Here is a 20,870-nt window from a genome sequence, read left to right as displayed (position 1 = left end):
AGACTATGATACAAAGAAACGCCGAAGAGTTTTCCAAACGAGCTGGCTTTAAGAGTTTCTTCGTAGACTTCTTAGAAGAAAGTAAGGTAGCTACAAGTTGAGTTATGTTAGTTTATAGCTGAAAGGCATTGCTATTAAAATGTCATGTCGTTGTTTGTGTCTTGTTCCTGGGCCAGTGGCATGTAAAATTCACCTGCCCAGCAGCTGCAGGATGAGCTGGTTGTCCCATATCAGGATGGCAGAAGTACAGTGTAGTGATTAAAGTCTAGCACAGCCAATTCACTTAATATAAGAGGGAAAATAAAAGACCGACAAATAACGCCAGATGTGTCTGATGTTCTTTATTTTAAATTTTCTATTCAGGCCCAGCAAGAGACAGCGATGGGCCCCGTCCACACTACAACGGAGAAATTTGAAAACGTAGCTTTATTTCTACGGTTAGGCCTACCATCCACACTAGCTAATCCGAAGAAATTGTCCACCGAAAACGGAGTTTTTCGAAAACACTCTTCAAACTGGAGGAATTTGAAAACGCCGGGTTTTCGTTTTCGTGTGGACGGAAAGCATATTGAAAAAGGAGCTTTTCGAAAACGACGTCGCGATAATCATGTGATTGACCCTGCCCCTCAAGGGTGCACGCAAGCTTTTCTGCCGCCGGTGATTGTTGCATTTTCAAATTTCTGCGGCGTATAGTGTGGAAGGAAATCATTTGATGCGTTTTCAGAGTGAAAACACCGAGTTCAAATTTCTTCGGCATAGTGAGGACGGGGTCAACACAAGAAATTCGTGGCTAGACGAAACTTAGACATTAGAGACCTTTAGATCCACGTTTACCGCAAACGTCTAACTGCGGTTTGAGATTAGAAGTTTGCCGCTCGCCGTTCGGACGTAAGTCGATTTGGATTGGAGTAAATTGGAGCGAATAAAAATCATCCTACATGTCAATGTAGTGGAAATTGTGATACTGAACGTACTAAAAAAAATTTTGAAACATGTTATATTTATGGACAAGCTATTAAATAAAAAACATTAAAAAACTTTTTATGCAGAAGATATGTTGAACTAAAAAAAAACATACCTATCAATGTGCGATTTTTGTGTCACATTATACCATTGAATGAATATACTATAAAAATATAAATGTTTTCGCACATTAAATGTGCTCAGGCTAGTCAACTTAAAAAAAAAACCAAATTTAAAAATATCATTTAAAACCATTTGTCTGAAATAAAGATCCCGGACATTTTCACATTGAATGTAATCTTACTTTATTAAAATTAAACTTCTGTGCTTTCATTGTAAGAGTTATTCTGCATTTCTCTGACCTACACAAGAAAATCGCCGAAATACCCACTTTAACTCAGTCACGTTGTTTTGATGTGCAGAAATCTTTTAAATTTTGACTCATTCAATGTATGCAGATTGTTCATCTTATCTAATCTTCTGTTTCTTCCATGTCAATTGACTGGTTCTTTTGTGGCTCAGAAACTTCTCCTTCATTTGAACTTGGTCCAGCAGTTATACTCTTTTGAGAAGGAGCGCAGAGTCCCTCCTGTAGGAAGCTAAAAAAACATCAAAATTTTATTGTATTTTTTTAAAATTCCAAAGAAGGACTTTGTCTAAAATCATACATTGATTGCCACATAGAGAACAACTAGTAGAATAAACAAACGTTTTTTTGGTTAAATCTAGTACGAAAAAAATTAAAAAGCCGTGGTTACCATTGCAAGAACTGTAATCTAATTCAGTTTTTGCTTACTAACAACTAGTCGAATTAGAAACTCTACCTTTGGTTTACGTGTGAACTCATCAAGTTCTGAACTCAGATCAATACTATGCCAACCTACCGTTGAGCAGTCTCAGGCATTTCCATGTGGAGACTGGTGTCCTTTCCAGTCACACACACGTGACCTTTCTGGATAGTCTGATGCAAATGAATCTCTGTGAACAGATTAAGGCGAAGGAGAATCAGTCAGGAAAAAGTTAAACGCGGGTTCTTTTAATGACTTTCAAAGATAAGCCGAGTGGGTGTTGGCCTGCGAACGCAGACGTATTTCCGATTGACGCTTGTCTCCGGAGACAAGCGATAGCCGAAAATACGTCTGCGTTTGCAGGCTAAGTATGTGTGGATTGATAAAGGATAGATAAAGGTAAGAAACATCTAGACCTTCCAGGACAGTTCCGATTGTTACTATGTGTATAAAAATTCAAACAGAAACCGACTTAGTAACGACAAGTCAAGAGAGCGTTCCATTGATCCATTTAACAATCAGACTACGAGTTCGAGTTTTCTATGAGCGAATAGTCCACGAGGCCTAGCCGAGTTGATTATCGCTCATAGAAAACGAGGGCGAGTAGCCTAATTGTTTTAGTAGACACTCTAAAGGATTTGTTATATCTTGTGCGACGTACACGAAGTAGTTGTTAGATAATATATATAGTGTGACTTACATGAATTTGAGGTTAGAATTAAACCACGTGCTTTTAGAGTGTACACATCGAGCTCGAGTGAATTTGGAGTGTTACAGGATTACAGCACAAAACTTACAATTTTGTGTCTTTTGAAGCCAAAAATTAAGAATAATTTTCAGTTTCAAGAGCAGTGCGCGCGTAATCGTTGTCAAATTGAAAACGATGAGAGAACCAATTAGATTCGCAGATTTCCAATAGAACACAGCTGAGTGGCTACTAACGTCATTTAGGATACCGACACGAAAATTTGTTTCACCTCGGCTTCATCATCATGCGAGGTGATTAACTTTTCTATTTGAATGGAAATTCAAATTTCTTACCTACGTGGCCATATTGATGATGCGCATGTCTCTGTACCATTTCGACTGCCGACGGATCCATCACAAAGTTTCCATTTCTGTCACCTGGACGGCTTGCAATTGAAAGGGCAGCCAGTTCAGCCTCCAATGGACTACTTGCAGTTGTACCTGACAGGAGTAATTAGATAAAGGAGAAACTTATAGGAGATCATTCCAAATAACTTAGACACCGATGTACAGTGTTTATGTTTAAGACTTGTGTGCCGCTATTAGAAATTGCAGCCTAACTCACTGGACACGAACTGATCATTTCATTCTTTTGTCCAAAAGAACTCTAAGCTTATTTCGATTTTGAAGTAATATATCAAACACGAGAGACAGTGTTTCATCGAGATTTCTCAAACTCATTAATAATTCATCAAGTTTAAACAAAGGAAATCATGACCGTGACGGTGTTTGGATATCTGATCTTAATTAGCACACATTTATACGAATTAATTCTCCGTTTTCTTCTTTGTTTTAGTTTCGATTGAGAAGATCTATCAAACACGCAAGACAGTGTTTGACCACATTTCCAAACACCTCGAAGTTCGTCAAAAATACTCCGCTACGCGTCGTGTTTTCAACTCTCTTCTCGGTGATTGGAAATGTGGTCAAACACTGTCTTTCGTGTTTGATATATTACATCCACACACCGAGAAAAGAGTTGAAAATAGGACGCGCAGCGGAGTATTTTTGACGAAATTTTAGGTGTTTAGATGGCCGATGAAACACTGTCTCGAATTTAACGAGGAATAAAACACAAATACCGGTGATAAACATATTAAACTTACGCATTTTAATAACTTGACGTTTCGTATGCTACGCAACATACATTTTCAAAAGTGGAATAAAGACCGTTACAATTTTTGAAAACTATATATGAAATGTAAATAAGGGGTCTGGAAACGAGATTAAGAAACATCTGTTTCTTAACAGTAAAACAATAAAAACCTAAGCTTATTAATAAAGTATCAGCTTCTCACTGCTGACGTTTACATTAAGAGCCGGCTTAAGTTCTTGGATGAGCAAAGTTTCTTTAATTTTACAATGATAATCTGTTTTACCAGAAGCTAGAATATCAAAATGATCCCACTTGATGTTGTGACCTGTGGCTTTTATATGGTCGGCAATGGCTGATGTGGGGTCATTCTTAGTGAGAGCCTTGAAATGTTCCGTTTTCCTATCATGAAGCCGTCGTTTTGTTTTGCCTATGTAAAAGTCACTGCAGTCCCAGCAAGCAGCTTTATAAATGACCTTAGATTTCTGTGAACGATTTAGACGGTCCTTGTATTGAAAGAAAGATTTGATTCGGCGAGTGCTTTGAAAAATTATCTTAAGATTGACAAATGAACAGAAATTGTATACACATGATTTCAGACGCTTAGAGACTTGGTCACTTTGTACACCTAAGTAAGGTAATAAGATGATAATATCTTTCTTCGGAACCGTAGGGACGGGGCTGCTTGGCTTGTTTCTGTTTCTGTTAAGGACGTCGTTAATGTTGTGAGTGATAATACCTAGTGGGTAGCCATTTTGAAGCAGGAGTTTGCGAAGGTCATCAAGGGCAGATTTAAGCAGGAAAGCGGAGGAGCAAATTCGGTAACAGCGATAAGTAAGTGTACGAATGAGATTTATTTTGTACTTGCGTGGAGTGAAGGAATCCCATTTAGTATAAAGGCCAGTAAACGTCTTTTTCCAGTAGATGGATGTGGCAAAAGTGTTGTTTGGGCAGCGTTTGATGAGGATGTCTAAAAAAGGAATTTCATTGTCTTGTTCAAAATCAATAGTAAATTTGATACTCTCGTGACGACTGTTTAAATATCGCAGGAACTCATTAGCAGTGTCTTTGCTGTCAAACATGGTGAAAGTGTCATCAACGTACCTATACCAGAATTATTAGAATTATTAGAATTTGCCACTAAGAAAAGCCATTTTCTCTTCGATGACCAATACTACGACCAAATAGATGGAGTAGCCATGGGTTCACCGTTAGGCCCAGTTTTGGCGAACATTTTCATGTGTCACTTTGAAGAAAGATGGGTCACGAAAGGTCAAATTCGTCCGTCACTCTGGTATAGGTACGTTGATGACACTTTCACCATGTTTGACAGCAAAGACACTGCTAATGAGTTCCTGCGATATTTAAACAGTCGTCACGAGAGTATCAAATTTACTATTGATTTTGAACAAGACAATGAAATTCCTTTTTTAGACATCCTCATCAAACGCTGCCCAAACAACACTTTTGCCACATCCATCTACTGGAAAAAGACGTTTACTGGCCTTTATACTAAATGGGATTCCTTCACTCCACGCAAGTACAAAATAAATCTCATTCGTACACTTACTTATCGCTGTTACCGAATTTGCTCCTCCGCTTTCCTGCTTAAATCTGCCCTTGATGACCTTCGCAAACTCCTGCTTCAAAATGGCTACCCACTAGGTATTATCACTCACAACATTAACGACGTCCTTAACAGAAACAGAAACAAGCCAAGCAGCCCCGTCCCTACGGTTCCGAAGAAAGATATTATCATCTTATTACCTTACTTAGGTGTACAAAGTGACCAAGTCTCTAAGCGTCTGAAATCATGTGTATACAATTTCTGTTCATTTGTCAATCTTAAGATAATTTTTCAAAGCACTCGCCGAATCAAATCTTTCTTTCAATACAAGGACCGTCTAAATCGTTCACAGAAATCTAAGGTCATTTATAAAGCTGCTTGCTGGGACTGCAGTGACTTTTACATAGGCAAAACAAAACGACGGCTTCATGATAGGAAAACGGAACATTTCAAGGCTCTCACTAAGAATGACCCCACATCAGCCATTGCCGACCATATAAAAGCCACAGGTCACAACATCAAGTGGGATCATTTTGATATTCTAGCTTCTGGTAAAACAGATTATCATTGTAAAATTAAAGAAACTTTGCTCATCCAAGAACTTAAGCCGGCTCTTAATGTAAACGTCAGCAGTGAGAAGCTGATACTTTATTAATAAGCTTAGGTTTTTATTGTTTTACTGTTAAGAAACAGATGTTTCTTAATCTCGTTTCCAGACCCCTTATTTACATTTCATATATAGTTTTCAAAAATTGTAACGGTCTTTATTCCACTTTTGAAAATGTATGTTGCGTAGCATACGAAACGTCAAGTTATTAAAATGCGTAAGTTTAATATGTTTATCACCGGTATTTGTGTTTTATTCCTCGTTAAACTACGATGGCCCAAGAACAAAAGCCTTTATGATACTGTCTCGAATGTTTGATATATTTTCTCAATCGAAACAAAAACTAAGAAGTAAACGAAGAAATAAAATCGTCCAATTCTATGCTAATTACGACCGGTTATCCAAGCTTCTTCACAGTTGTGATTTTCTTTGTAATAACTTGATGAATTATTAATAAGTTTTGGAACGCCACTGCGTGTTAAGAGAAAATTCCATACAAAGCTTTGCCGTTTTACGACTCCGCCCAGTAGAAAATTTCCTAACTACCCGCCAAAACTTCTTGGAGATTAATAGACCGTGTGAGAAGTAATCTATCAAACGCAAACGACCACCTTTGACCACATTTCCAAACACCGAGAAGAGAGTTGAAAATACGACGCGTAGCGGAGTATTTTTGACGAACGCCGAGGTGTTTGGAAATGTAGTCAAACGATATCTTGAGTGTTTGATGTCTCTTCTCAATCGAAGCTAAAACTAAGGAGAAAACGGAGAAAGAAAACCGCAAAATCCATGCCAATTAAGATCAGATATCCAAACACCGTCACGGTCATGATTTCCTTCGTTTAAACTTGACAATTTATTGATGAGTTGGAGAAACACTGTTCACTGGTTTGCTATGCTCTACTTCACAATTAGATTATGAACTCGAGATTTTTATCGCGTGATAGTTGACAAGGTACCACACGAGTCAACTATCACCCATTTCTTAAAAATGGTGAGTAGCGTAGCCAATAAGAGGACATCAGTCTTGCTAAATTGCTAGCAGATTCATAACTGCATCGCGGACTTGGCTGCACATTTAGCCATTCCTGAATTGTTAAGGATGTCAAAGTGATCCTTTCAATTCAATTTCTCTCAGTGCTCCGTCTCTCAGTGGAATACCATGTACATGCACAGTTAATAACTATGGTAAATGTATACTTTATATTCTACTCACCTGAATCTGAGGCTGACGTAGAAGCATTTGTAGCAGATGGTTCGCCAATAGGCACGAAATCTTTGCTGTCGACAGAAATTGCTTCTGACCGCCACTTGTACAGCAGTCGCAGCCTAACCACTCCCACTGTCGCCGGAAAGCAACACATCATCAAGTGAGATTCTGTGATCTTAACCTGTGCCCCGTCCACAACATCATCGCCCAATTCGTTTTGGAGTACACACAATGCCTCCGACATGGTCTTCCTGCGTGTAGAAGACAGCACCACACGGTGATTTCCCGAGCCTGTAAGCTCTGTTTTGACAGCTACAGGAAGTGGACACTTGGCGAGTACCTCATAGTTTGATGAAGGCACTTCGATCACCGATTCAAATGCTCCAACTCTGCGAATTTGCCCATCCAGGTGGACGAACGCAATTGCTTCAATCTGTAGCTCATCTTCAGACTCTTTTTTGATCTCGAACTGCTGAAAAAAGGTATCATGTGGCCTGTCGTACTGGATACCCTCGCTATAGCAGTTCACTGGGGAATTAGTACAGTCAGTCAACTCAAATCTCACCAGTTTGGATGAATCAAAGGCTGCAAACGTGATCAGATCAAGCGAAACACCGTAGAAGTAACGCATTTCAACTTCCTTTATATCACGAATATCTGCCAAGATTCTTCTCAGGGAGCATGAAAAAAACTGTAATCTCTTGTGCAATTTAATATCCTGGCGGCTCTGGAAAAATTCTCTTAAGAATTCAGACATATTCCAAATCCCCAGGCTTTTACTCCAATTTTCAATCACCTCGGTTGAATGCTTCCCGCAATTGTTGAGACACAAACTCTCAAGAACTCCACACACTTCGTACACGAGCCTTAAAATGTCTTTATTTAGAAAAGAGTCTCGAACTTTAGACTCATATTGGCCAACGATTTCTTTAGGCAGTCCTTTTAATCCATTCTGCACAATTACGCTATTCTCTTCATGGAAAATGTCTTTGATGACTTGAATGAGAAAGGGGACAATGGAGAAGAAATCTTGATGGGTGGATCTAGTTGAAGATGAGCAAATCTTCTCCAGCTTTAAGGCAACATCTTCGGTGACTTGTTGGTGGAAGGAAAGAAAACGTGGGTAGTCTTGTACAGAGACCTCTGCGTCCAGTTCAATACAGCAATCTTTTAAAATGGAATCGCAAAGAATTCTAATTTGATTCGTGAAGTATTCCATCAAGTGGGGATCCTCGCGTTTCAAGCTTTGGATTTCAAAGGCAAGTTCTCTCAAATGGTTGATGTGCATCTTCCCTCTTTTATCCACTTCACAGTCTTAAATGACAAGACATTTACGATTTTGTTAGCAGCATCATAGAATGAAAAAAACAGACGACGACGCTTTTCAGTTTTAAATACATGTTTCGATAGTAACGTCTGTCATCGTCAGTTACAACTAGAGCGAATTTTTCCATCAAAAAAAAACTAGCGTGAATTTTCATATACAAATTAATATACAAGTTTTGTACAATAGGTGTTATCTAGAATAACTTACATAACACGAAAGAAAAACGTGCGAAAACAAAGAACAAAAGGGAAATTCAGAAAAAATGTGCAGAAAAATTAGAATGAAAGAGACAAATTAACATGTCGATGAATTTACTGATTTAAAGCAGGTTTCTCCCAATTGATGTACATGTACTTTGTGGCGTTTCTTCTGAACCTAAAAAGCGTTGTCCAATTTTTTTTTAATATACATTAACGATTGCTAAAACTTGGTATGTGGTCACACGCTTAGATTTTTTCTTTTCAAACTAGGAAATATTTTGAGAAATCTGCCATTGCTTTTAAAAAACTACTAGGTTTAAAACGCCATTTGCTTTCGTCTGTGTTATTATGGGCCAAGTAATGCAAACAACAGAACCTTGCAAGGCACAAACGTCCTTTACGAATGCTTCTCTTTTTTCAAAACATAATAAAAAGTGAAGGCTAAAACGTTTGAAAGATTGAAAATAAACTTTAACGAACGTAACAGAAGAACAAACATTTTTTACTATAATAATTAATAGGACTACTAATGTTAAAATCCCTTCTTATTTTGTCTTATATCTTTACTTTCAAAACTTATGAAAAGTTTAATCCAGCAATGTGTGGTGAGTGGATTTCTCAAAGCATCATATATTCAAGTTCAAGAGAGAAAAAACTTAAGAGGGGAGAATTCTGGGTGGAAACAATTTTCTGACCAAATTCGGTAACCGAGATTGCTGCTGAACTAACCTTTTGGGTTAAGTCCTTGAAGAGTGTTTCTTAACACTGCAGGATTATCTTTATCATCCTCTTCTTGTCCTTTCGACCAGTGTAGGAGAATTACTTTCAGTTGTTCTTCATCATTCTGCCACGACTTCATGACTTCATTCATTACTTCTTCTGGGACCTCAAGCTTTCGGGCAACTGGTACAAGGTTTAAAATGGACTCCTCAACTCTTAACAGTCGCCTTACGTGTTCGCAAGTATCTGTAATAGAAACCTCCATATCATCAGCTGGTAATTTTATTCCTTATACTTGATTTTACCACCTCAGTAACCACCTCACATTAGTTTATTTTCGTTACATCTGTTTTAAAGAAAATTTAAGAAACACATTTTTACCACTTTGTTAAAGAACATTTCAAAAGATGGTAATAGTAGTTACTTTAGTAAAATAGTTAAAGGAGCTCGGTCATGGTTTGTGCATATTGAAAAGTTTAACCTCAATTTTTGAGTTATTTTTTTGTAAAAAAAATACCTCTTAGTCGGCGCGTCGGGTATGTTATGGACGGGTCAATGGGTGAGTGAGTGAGTGAGTGAGTGAGTGAGTGAGTGAGAGATGTATGTATGTCACACCAATCAGATTGGATCTACTATGAACAGCCAATCAAATTTCTTGTTGTAAAGGTAAATGGTACGTGAGAAACACAAGGTATGTATAAACACAAGGACTTTGGTAATTGAAAAATAAACAGTGACGTGTATGTTGCTGGTTTGTGATTTTTAGTCCGGTTTGGAGGGGAGTGTGACAGTTACATACGTACATTGGGTTGTTTGAGAGTGTATAATTTTCAGTGTACTGGTGGCTAGTTATGAACGAGATGAGTCTTGAGCTTTGAAGCAGTTCGTGAGTAGTAGGCAAATGGCACGAGATATTTTTATTTTTAATTACAAAGGGTAACTTGATACTTTTGTTTTTCACAAGGAGTTAATTCAATTAGAGGTCACGAATCGTTGGTTCTAGTTCTTAGGACATGTTTTAGAGGAGACGAGACTATTTAGATTTGAAGCAGTTCTAACGTTTACAATAGTAAGTGCAGGTAACGATTGTTTTGTTCTTATTGCATGCAAATATAACGAGATATTTTTATTTTTTAGTTACAATGGGTAATTTGACACTCTTGTTTTTCACAAGGTAGTAAATTCAATTAGAGCTGACGAATCGTCGCGACTTGTTCCCACGAGATGTTTGCTATTTTTAGTTACAAATGGTAACTCGACACTTTTGTTTTTCATATGGGAGTAAATTCAATTGGAGCTTACAAGTTATCGGCTATTGTTCCCAGGATATTAGACAAAAAAGAAGCTTTCCTTTCTAGAGTTTTTTACGTCTCTGCAGTAGCAGTTTAATATTTTTATTTGATGGGCATTTTATGACATTCTTTTCAGTCCGATATTTTTAAAGGTAAAAAGTATAAAAACTGTTCAAAAGTTCTTTGAAGACTGTGTGGCACCAAGTTAAAGTGCAATTTAATTAAATCAGACTTTCAACGTATCAGAGAGGTTTTTTTCTCTTTCTTTAAATTTTCGGTGAAGTAGTGTTGTTGCGTTGTGTCGTGTAAAAAGGGTAAACTTACTACTCGTATAAAATGCGAAAAGTTCTCTTAACTTGAGTATTTTTGAGCAAAAATTCCTCTTGGTGGCTGGAAGGGCTCCCGAGGGGGTACTCCCAGAAAAATTGGTTGGGGGTGTGCGGCCCGCTTTCCAAAACCCTTAACCCTATTTATGACCAAAATCTGCGATATTCCTTACCCTATTTATGACCTGACCAAAAATTCGAAACCCTATTGACGACCTGACCCTCAAATCAAAACCCTGTTTCAGACCTGCGTTATAATTAGCTCCCTAGTTCAAACCAATGTTAAATTACCGTAAACATATAAATTTGTGAAGGGCTTTTGTTGATTTTCTTTTCGATAATGATGAAAAAGTGGCTTCTTCTTAAGGTGGTATGGTACCCTCAATATGGACCAAAAAGTTTGTTTAAATATGGTAAAGAAAGATCAATTGTGTGCTATTGCACTCAAGAAGAGAAATTAAATTTCTAGAGTTTTACTCAAAATGACTGCTATGGAAACCAGCCACAGCCTTTTGAAGTAGTGTTTTATAGTATTGACGCCAACACTTCCTGCTCTTTTACAAAACAAGAATTGACTGTCAAATAAGCATATCATGTAAGTTTCTGTTTTGTTCTGTGATATGAACCTAAGTTTTGACAGTTAACTCTTATTTTCAGTGCTTTTTACAGCTTTATTTGGAAATAACCTTATTTTTTACCAGTGGACAAATCATCTCATGTCATGTGACAGACCTTAAAATGTTACGATTTTTTTGGTTTACATCATCACAACACTATTGCTCTTTGATGAGCCCAAGTTTCAGAAATTCTACTTTAAAACCTTGCAAAGTAGAATTGTTGGCGCGAAGTCAGTCGGTACAAAGGTAAACTTTTGAGAAAAATGCACTTTAAGTTTCTTACACGAAGTATTAAGCATTTAACGAACCACAAATAGTGGGGGGGGGGGGTGCAGATTGGATCTCGGGGGAGGGGGTGCAATGGTTGTTCTATTTTGTAAAAAGTTACCGCAGTTGTGGGAAATATTCCTTGTCATAAGGGAAATGAATGAGCCTGTGATGGCAATTTGAGGCAAAGCTTTTCCCAAATAATTATACCAATCGAGTTGTGCATGTCTTAAAAGTTTTTTCTAAATAGTTTCGTTCATATAAGTTAAAAATAATCTATATTTTTGGTCACGTTCTTATGGTAAACAGTCGTTGCTATGGCCGTTGCCACGTGAAAAAACTTATACCACTGTGTACTTTCCTTAAATTTCACACTCATCTGGAAGGAAATTCGGCAAGATCGTGTCAAAATGTTTTTCACAAGTCCTCAAGGGTCTTAAGTCTTGTATTTCCAAGAAATTGAATTTTTCATGAACATCGCCATATTTTGGGGTACCATACCACCTTAAAGCATACCCATATCAAGGCTAGAGTGCAAAAACCGTACCCTATTTATGACCAAAATGACCAAAATTAGCTAAAATCGATACCCTATTTATGACCAAAACGGCTGGAAAACCATGCCCTTCGGGGCCGCACAGACCTATATAGCCCATACAAGGGAGTCCCCCCCCCCCCCGGGGGAAGGGCTACGTGATCGGTGAGTGAGGGAGTTATACATATGCGCATGTCAGACCAATCACAGTGTGGGTTGTATCAAAGAAAGAATAAAATTGCCTGTTAGAAAATAAGATGGTATCTACATTAATCTGGAGACGTGTCAGATTACTATAGTTTGTTCAGTCAAACATTTTATGGCTTACTATTTAATTATCTTACCATTACCGATGTAACATCGTATGTACATCATAAACTCCCAGTTTCTTTCTTGCTGTACATCGCAACCAAAAAAACTTGTCAAATCAACCAAATCAGTACTGTAAACAGTTCCATGAATGCTCCTATCTCCGAGACTTATAGTTCACAAAAAAATAACTCTTGCATGCCTTGCGTGCCTATGTTTCAAATTTGTCGTTTGTAATCTGAGTTAATCTTCTCCATCCTTAGCCATCCTTGTTCCTTTATGGTTTATCATTATCTCTTTGGTGTTTTTCTATCTTATCAAACTGTTATTTTCAGGTTTCCTACCATTTAGAGGTAATTTTGTATGCGGTCAAAATAACTCAAAATACTGTGACTGAGCCCCTTTAAAGGGCGGCAGCGGCCCCCACCCCTGTTTATCCCTAAGAATCCCTAGTTTAAACTTAATACAAACATACGTACATAATCCTGTTCGTGCTTAGGTAGCACATAAGGCCAGACACTCAAGAAATAGATATTTTGCTCACCCAGTTCACGGAAGGTTTCCTCCAGGAGATGTCCATATTGCCCTTCAATTCTTATCTTTCCTGTCAGGACCCTGTCATCAGCAGTACCTTTAAGGAATCGCTTTATGACATACCCGGTACTCCACAAAGTTGAAGAATCTACAATGAAGTCAGCAGTTTCAAGCTGTCCATCAGTTAGCTTATAGTCCTGCCCAAGGAGAACAGATACCTTGAGATTTTCATTGTTGTAGATGTGATTGCTCTTGGGTTTGTCTATCAAGCACAGCTCTTCATATAGGTTGCCCTTGAGCTCCATCAAAACAGAAGAAGGGTGTTCTCTGTAACACGTCTCATGGTAGACGTCGTGGCTCATGAATACAAGGGCAAGTTCATCAAAGCGTGAATGTGGATGGTTGTCTTTAAAAAGCACTGACAATGTGTAGTTGAATCCAAAAAGGTTCAGCCTGGTGACTACATCTTTGGCTAATATTGAAGTTAATCTCAACAGAGCCGCTATTCGAGAGAATCGGTTGATTTTAACTTTCAGTTCTTTCTTTTTTAAGTCAATTTTTGACTGATGAGTGATATCTTCCCAAACGATATTTCCGTCTCTAGCTTCAGTGCCATGCAAAATAAGAATGTTACTAACACGGACATCTTTTTCAATTGTTAACTTGGTTCGCAACCTTATTGGTGTCTTAAACACTTGACCATTTGGTTGCAAATTGATGATGGGTGCAATGAACATGACTTCATTTTCAAGTCCATTTTTGACTATCATATCGCAATGCGTAGAAGGTTTCTCCAGAATTATTTTGATGGGCACCTGATCGCCCAATTGGCTTATGGCACCATTCGGGCAAATAACTTGAGTATCCTCTGCAAAAAATACTTCCTCCTTATTCACAATTCTTTCCACGTTGCCTTCATTTTCTTTTGGCATTGTCATCATGTAGTCCTTTCTAGGTTCATTTTCTAGGAGAAAATGTACATGTAACAGCTATTAAAGTGGTACTATGACGAAAATCGCATCCTTCCTATCGCAGCCATTTTAAAACATAAACAAGTAGCCTGTGTGAGAAGAAAAATACTGCTTCCTATATTCAAATATCTCTTTTCATTCCAGAGATATTCAAGTTTTTAAAAGATGCAAATTAGCCCAGTGATGACATCATACACTCAACCAAATTTTGATCAACTATGATGAAAAAAGACATCTCAACCAATTTGTATTAGAAATGTTTGATTCTTTGCAGTAAGATTCTACTAAATGTGCTCCACAATATGAGCTTAACAGTTTGGTTACCATGGCAACATACTGGGTGCCAGACCTCCCCAATATTAAAGGCATTTCTGGCCACCTTTGGCATTCCATTTTGATATTTGCAAATGGTTTCTCATATGCTTGATCCAGCAAGCATATAAATATGTTAGCTCAAGTTTATGGCCTCATTTAATGTTTTGGGAGCTGAAAGTCACTAACATATTGAAATCAAGTGGGTGGTAACTGGAAAAGAGTGAGTTGCCATGGGAACAGACTTCTTTTTAGCCATAGATGTGTTTCCTGTTGAACTATTAGCCTACCAAGTTTCAATGGTCTGTGCTGCAAATTGACTAAGATAGCTCTATTTATATACTTGATATAAAATTAGGTTGAGTGTATGACATCATCAATCATCTTATTTGCATATTTTACACATATTTCAAACTTAAATATCTCCGGAACTATTGCAAATATTTGCAAACAGTAAACGGCGTTTTTATTCTTTCACGGAATTCTATGTGATACACCTAAAAAATCAAGGGGGAAAAATTTGATCATAGTACCACTCCAAGCAAATAGGTTCAGCTGGCTCAGCGGCAAATCTATAGATCACATGAAAAATATCTCCTTCACCAGAATGTACATCACAGAAAAGTGATAACATGTACAGTAGGGAAATTCATAAAAATAAACCAGGGCCACCATATGAAAGGAAAGGCATCGAAACAAGGGGGTACTCCCTTATATGAGTTATTTTGGTATGTGCGGCCTCAAAGGGTATGGGTTTTCAGCCATTTTGGTCATAAATATGGCATCGATTTTGACCATTTTGGCCACAAAATAATACAGTATGGTTTTTACACTCTAGTCTTCAAATGGGCATGTTTTTAAGAAGAAGCTACTTTTCCATCATTATCGATAAAGTCCTTCTCAAATTATGTTTACAGGGAACTAATCATAAGGCAGGTCTTTCTAAGATTCCCTTAATTACTCTTTAAGTTTAATTTTGTAATTGTAAATTTTGTAGTGTTTATATGTATCGATCTGTACGTTCTTGTACTATACCTGTAAAAGAAAATAAATAAATAAAATACAAAAAAAATAAGGCAGGTCTGAAACAGGGTATTGATTTAAGGGTCAGGTCAGAAATAGGGTATCAAATACTTGGTCAGGTCATAAAAAGTGGAGGCAAAATCACAGATTTTGGTCATAAATAGGGTAAGGGTTTTGGGAAGTGGGCCACACACCCCCACCCAATTTTCTGGGAGTACCCTTCCTGGGATTCAAACAAACATTCCTCTGGACCCATGCATGAGCAACACAACACTGGTCAAGTTAAAAATCAAATCTGTTAAAAGTTCAACTCAACTGCCAGAAGAGAAAGTTATGTCTCCTCCTGGCTAGGTAATATCCTGTATATTTGTTAATGCGGGCAAGTTTATGGGAAAGTGACCAGATTATCTAAATCGAGGTTTAATTTCAATCAACTACAGTTTTGATACTGAAAAATCCTTTTAGGGAGCTTCAATAAAGTATGTACACCTGTATATATAATATCTAATGTATTTAAACTTTAAATCATGCTGTTAGAATTTAACATTGCCTGTACTTTTTCTAAAAGGCTGCCTCCAACAAACAGTGGAAAGTTATGCATCACTGAACATAACAGAGGTACCACAATCAGAAGTTACCTGTATTGTAAGTGAATATTAAATTATGACAATTTGCAAAAAGCAGCAGCTATTATAAATTATTTATTACATCATTCAAGTGTTTTGCTTTGGTTAACATTATTTTGAAACAGTGAAAACAGAATATAGATTCCACTCACTTACTTACCCGACTCTGGCCGTTTTCTTTTAGCTGTATTACCAGTCACTGGATCACTACATCCTGAAGGACAAGCATTTGTATATTAATATTAATATTAATATTAATATTAATAGTTGTAATAAGAAAAGTAAACAATTATTAATTACAATGGTTAAATTGGTGAGTGGGAGGTGACTATCTCTTGTGGTCAAGTTAAGTAAAGTCAATCTTTATTTGAACACAAAATCCTACTATATTATTTTATAGTTTCAAATATGTGTATGGCCTTCCATGTAGTCATTCACTTTCGATTACACCCACTACAGAACTTTTAAACTAAGATAAATAGTATGATATACCGGTAACCTTATTTGATCAAGGTTTCTATAATTTATACTATGTTAAAAATAAACTTTTCCATCCAATGATGCTTTAAAATTGTGTGTGTGCACTTGAAATATTGGTCAAATTCCATTCAATCCTAGTGGAGCACACGTGTAGATCAACCATACATTTTTGCCCTACTTTTGGGTTACTACAAGTTCTTGTGTTTATGCTGAGCAGTTAAATAAACAAAATAGGGAATGTCATATTCAAACTTGAAACAAATTCTTCACAAATACTACTGCTATATACAATGTAGGTCTGTGTGTGTACATTGTACATGTACCTGGAAGCTGCTTGGGTTGTGGCCTTGGTCTTGCTCTGATGTGGAACTCTTTTGATGTAAACTGTTGTTTTAAACCATCAATGAGTTCTACAATGATAACAAGTTGCCACATATTCCGCATCTCCATTTCTACTCTGTCAAGTGAATAAACCAATTCTCCTTTTGGAGTCTTGTATACCGAATCCAGATCAATCGAAAAATGAATTGATTGCACTCCATGTTTTTCATAACTAACTTTTAGCTCCACAGGTCCTGTAAAAATGTAAGAAATCTATGATCAAATTATTTTAAGTTTCTAATTTGTGTTGATCAAAACTGGACATAAACATCCACGCCCTGGGTATACATGTACCCTGGGCATTTGAAAATTTGTTGTACCAAGGGAAGTATGAATTTGACATCAGTGGTTGTCATTACGTTGGGGCATTTGACACCAGATGAGCTCATATGGGAGGGTTAAGGGGGAACTTGTTTTGAAGTCAAGGTCAAGGTAGAAGTCATCAGCAGACAGCACTGTTCTTTGCAACATTTTGTCTGGAAAAGAAAGGCCCTCAAAAGCTTTTTGCTGTGTTTGAAATTAGATAAATAATTTCACTTGTCAAAATTTAACCACTTGTATTCTAATGGTATATAAAAACAATACCTGGGACATAGTGAAAGTTAAAAGTGTGTGTTGGAGAAAGAATGTTTTTCTTTTCCATTAATCTTTTATACCATGTCAGGGGTTTATATTAAGGGCCAGGCACTGGGCAAATTGACCAGTTGTGAGGACGATTTTTCCCACCTGGTTTGACCATCTGGAGGAAAGTTATTCTATTTTAGAATTTCAGTTCAAATAGTTTTGCGCACCTGTAAAAACAAGTTGCCCTCCTGCTGAAAACGTTAATGAAACTCCTGCCATGTATGTTCTGGGTTTGGGGGCATTTGATTGCATGCAATGCAGTTTAACCCGTTAGTGGGGCGTTTGAACAACATTTTAGGTTCAAATAGTAGAAATTTGACCAACTAAAAATTTGAAATGTTACTTGGCCATGCTATGGCTGAAATTCCTGCTAAAAAACAACCCAGCCAGTCTAAAGTTAAAAGGAAAGAAAAGCACCACAATACAGTTTTTACAACTACAAAAATCTGTCTTATTTATTCCTCTATTGGATGTGTGACAAACACAACTGGAAGACAAAATTTCAAAATTAAAGGTGATTCTTGAAGTTAATGATACATTGAAGAAGTTACCACCTACAGTAATACTGAATTATGTGATCAAAGAAAGCAAATTCAAAAGAGAATGCAATCAAATTTTAACTATACACTGCATCTGTAGCTGAAATGTACTGGTCCCCTTCCAGTCACCACAATATTTCTGCATCTAATTCTTGTTATCTCTTTCTCGAAATGCAATCCTAAATTTTATTATGCCGGGTTTAGGTACCTCACTTAAGACACGTGTACAAACCTATAGTGTCATGGACCTTCTCTGCTGCCTCAGGAGTGCGCTGAACAAATGCTGTGATTGTCTCAATTTGGCTAGATGTCCAAACTACTCCATTGACCTTGCCTTGAGCAATACGTTGTTCAGATGTAGAAGATTTCTTGGCTTCTTCAGATGTAAGCACTTTCTTGATTTGAAACTTGTCATAGACTTCTTTCAAGTCTGTTATCTCAACTTGAATATCAGGGGGATCTTGCATGCTGACATGAAATGGATGTTGGTAGGGGTCATGCAGCAGCAGCTGCGTGTCATCAGACGCAGTTCCTGCGTAGTTTTAGGAGTAAAAAGGTAACACATTACACTTCGTGTTCTTGGTTTACTACAGCCTGTATGTTGGCTGGCTCTTTATGAAGCAGATGCTATGCTTGCTACAGAAGAGGATTTATTCAGCAGTCGCTTTACTCACGTGTTATTCTATGACATGTTGGTAGCTGGAATTAAGGGTTCTTTGAACATGTGATAAGTGAAGGACCTGCGATTATGCTGGCTATATCAAGGTATTACTGTGCTATCTGTCTTTTAATAGTGTTAGCCTTGGTGTTTATAATTTTTCCTGTTTTCTGGTAAGATCTGTTGATGTAGCATTATTACGTTTTTTGCAATGCTAGCACATTGCAGTTTTCAATATTTTTTTCGTTTAAATTTTTATATCCATTTAAGGGTCAACGAATCAACTGGGGCGAACAATTTATTTCGTTTTGTTCATCCTAAACATTTGTATATTTTTAAACATCTATAAATTCTTAAACTATCGTTGGCCTGATCCTCACGGAAAGAACAGCAAAGTTGAAACGTGTGTATAGAGTTAAAAAGTCAGGCTATGAATTTAAGAATCTATCTACATCTACATGTGCATGAAACACTATTAATAGTAACCTACGTAGTTAGATAGCGCTTCTTTTGGGATATTTAAAGTTAAGCGATCGCCCTAATTAGTATCACAATTTAAACATAGGCACGCAAGGCATGCAAAAGCTATTGTTTTGTGAAGTCTCGGAGATAGGAGCATTCATGGAGCTGTTTACAGTATTGATTTGGTTAATTTGACAAGTCTTTTTGGTTGCGATGTACACCAAGAAAGAAACTGGGAATTTATAATGTACATACGATGCTACATCGGTAATGGTAAGATAGCTAAATAGGAAGCCATAAAATGTTTGACTGAACAAACTACAGTAATCTGACACATCTCCAGATTAATGTAGATACCATCTTATTTTTTTCTTAGATTTGTTCTTTGATAAAACCCACACTGTGATTGGTGTGACATGTACACACGCATAACTCCCTCACTCACTGATCACATAGCCCTTCCAACCCCCAAGAGGAATTTTTGCTCAAAAATACTCAAGTTAAGAGACCTTTCCGCATTTTATACAAGTCGTGAGTTTACCGTTTTTACACTACACAACACAACAACACTACTTCACCGAAAATAGAAAGAAAGAGAAAAAAAACCTCTCTGACACGTTGAAAGTCTGATTTAATTAAATTGCACTTTAACTTGGTGCCACGCAGTCTTCAAAGAACATTTTAGCAGTTTTGATACTTTTTACCTTTAAAAATACTGGACTGAACAGAATGTCATAAAATGCCCATCAAATAAAAATAAACTGCTACTGCAGAGACATAAAAACCGTCCAGAAATGAAAGCTTTTTTTGTTTAATATCCTGAGAACAATAGCCGATAACTTGTCAGCTCTAATTGAATTTACTCCCATATAAAAAACAACAGTGTTAAGTAACCATTTGTAACTAAAGATAGCAAACATTTCGTGGGAAAGAGTGGTGACGATTTGATTTTGACATTTTGATTTTGATTTTGACATTTTGATTTTGATTTGTCAGCTCTAATTGAATTTACTCCCTTGTGAAAAACAAGAGTGTCAAATTACCCTTTGTAACTAAAAAAATAAAAATATCTCATTATATTTGCATGCAACAAGAACAAAACAATCGTTACCTGCACTTATTATTGTAAACGTTCAAACTGTTTCAAATGTAAATAGTCTCGTCTCCTCTAAAACATGTCCTAAGAACTAGAGGCACGATTCGTGACCTCTCATTGAATTTACTCCTTGTGAAAAACAAAAGTATCAAGTTACCTTTGTAACTAAAAATAGAAATATCTTGTTGCATTTGCATACTACGAACTCACGAACTGTTTCAAACCTCAAGGCTCATCTCGTTCGTAACTAAAATCCTCAGCCTAACCCACAGAAAATGTCAAAGGAAGCCCAATATATGAATACTTCCTCCTCTTTTATAGAAGAATAAATATGGCCATTCTAAACTGCGTCGGGATCAAATCTTCTCACATACCATTTACCTTTACAACAAGAAATTTGATTGGCTGTTTATAGTAGATCCAATCTGATTGGTGTGACATTCATACATCTCTCACTCACTCACTCATCCATTGACCCGTCCATAACATACCCGACACGCTGACTAAGAGGTATTTTTTTTACAAAAAAATAACTCAAAAATAAATGCAAGTTTAACGTTTTTAGTTTCATTAATTGTAATGTAAATAAATAAAAA

At 37.0% G+C, this 20,870-nt stretch overlaps 2 protein-coding genes across 2 annotated transcripts in view; both read right to left on the bottom strand.

The window, feature by feature from the left end:
• Window positions 1-20,870, bottom strand: part of LOC145497798 (small ribosomal subunit protein mS29-like) — a 109,460-nt gene that overhangs the window by 14,615 nt on the left and 73,975 nt on the right. The window lies entirely within an intron of this gene.
• LOC145484818 (uncharacterized) lies at window positions 1,436-13,872 on the bottom strand. The gene is made up of 6 exons (XM_081463462.1): window positions 13,113-13,872; window positions 9,232-9,468; window positions 6,982-8,289; window positions 2,793-2,939; window positions 1,848-1,941; window positions 1,436-1,562 (listed from the first exon to the last, which is right to left on the bottom strand). The coding sequence occupies exons 1-6, from the start codon at window positions 13,870-13,872 to the stop codon at window positions 1,436-1,438; spliced, it is 2,673 nt and encodes an 890-aa protein (XP_081319588.1).

Source organism: Orbicella franksi, chromosome 1, assembly GCF_964199315.1.
Source record: "Orbicella franksi chromosome 1, jaOrbFran1.1, whole genome shotgun sequence".
NCBI lineage: Eukaryota > Metazoa > Cnidaria > Anthozoa > Scleractinia > Merulinidae > Orbicella > Orbicella franksi.
This window is presented reverse-complemented; position numbering and strand designations above follow the sequence as displayed.

Excerpts from the sequence above, each read along its gene's own strand:
- LOC145484818 (XM_081463462.1), bottom strand. The coding sequence starts at position 13,872 with ATGATAGTCAAAAATGGACTTGAAAATGAAGTCATGTTCATTGCACCC. Across the intron at positions 8,290-9,231 it reads TCAAGGACTTAACCCAAAAG|ACTGTGAAGTGGATAAAAGA; the intron begins GTTAGTTCAGCA and ends TTGTCATTTAAG. Across the intron at positions 1,942-2,792 it reads TCATCAATATGGCCACGTAG|AGATTCATTTGCATCAGACT; the intron begins GTAAGAAATTTG and ends ATCTGTTCACAG.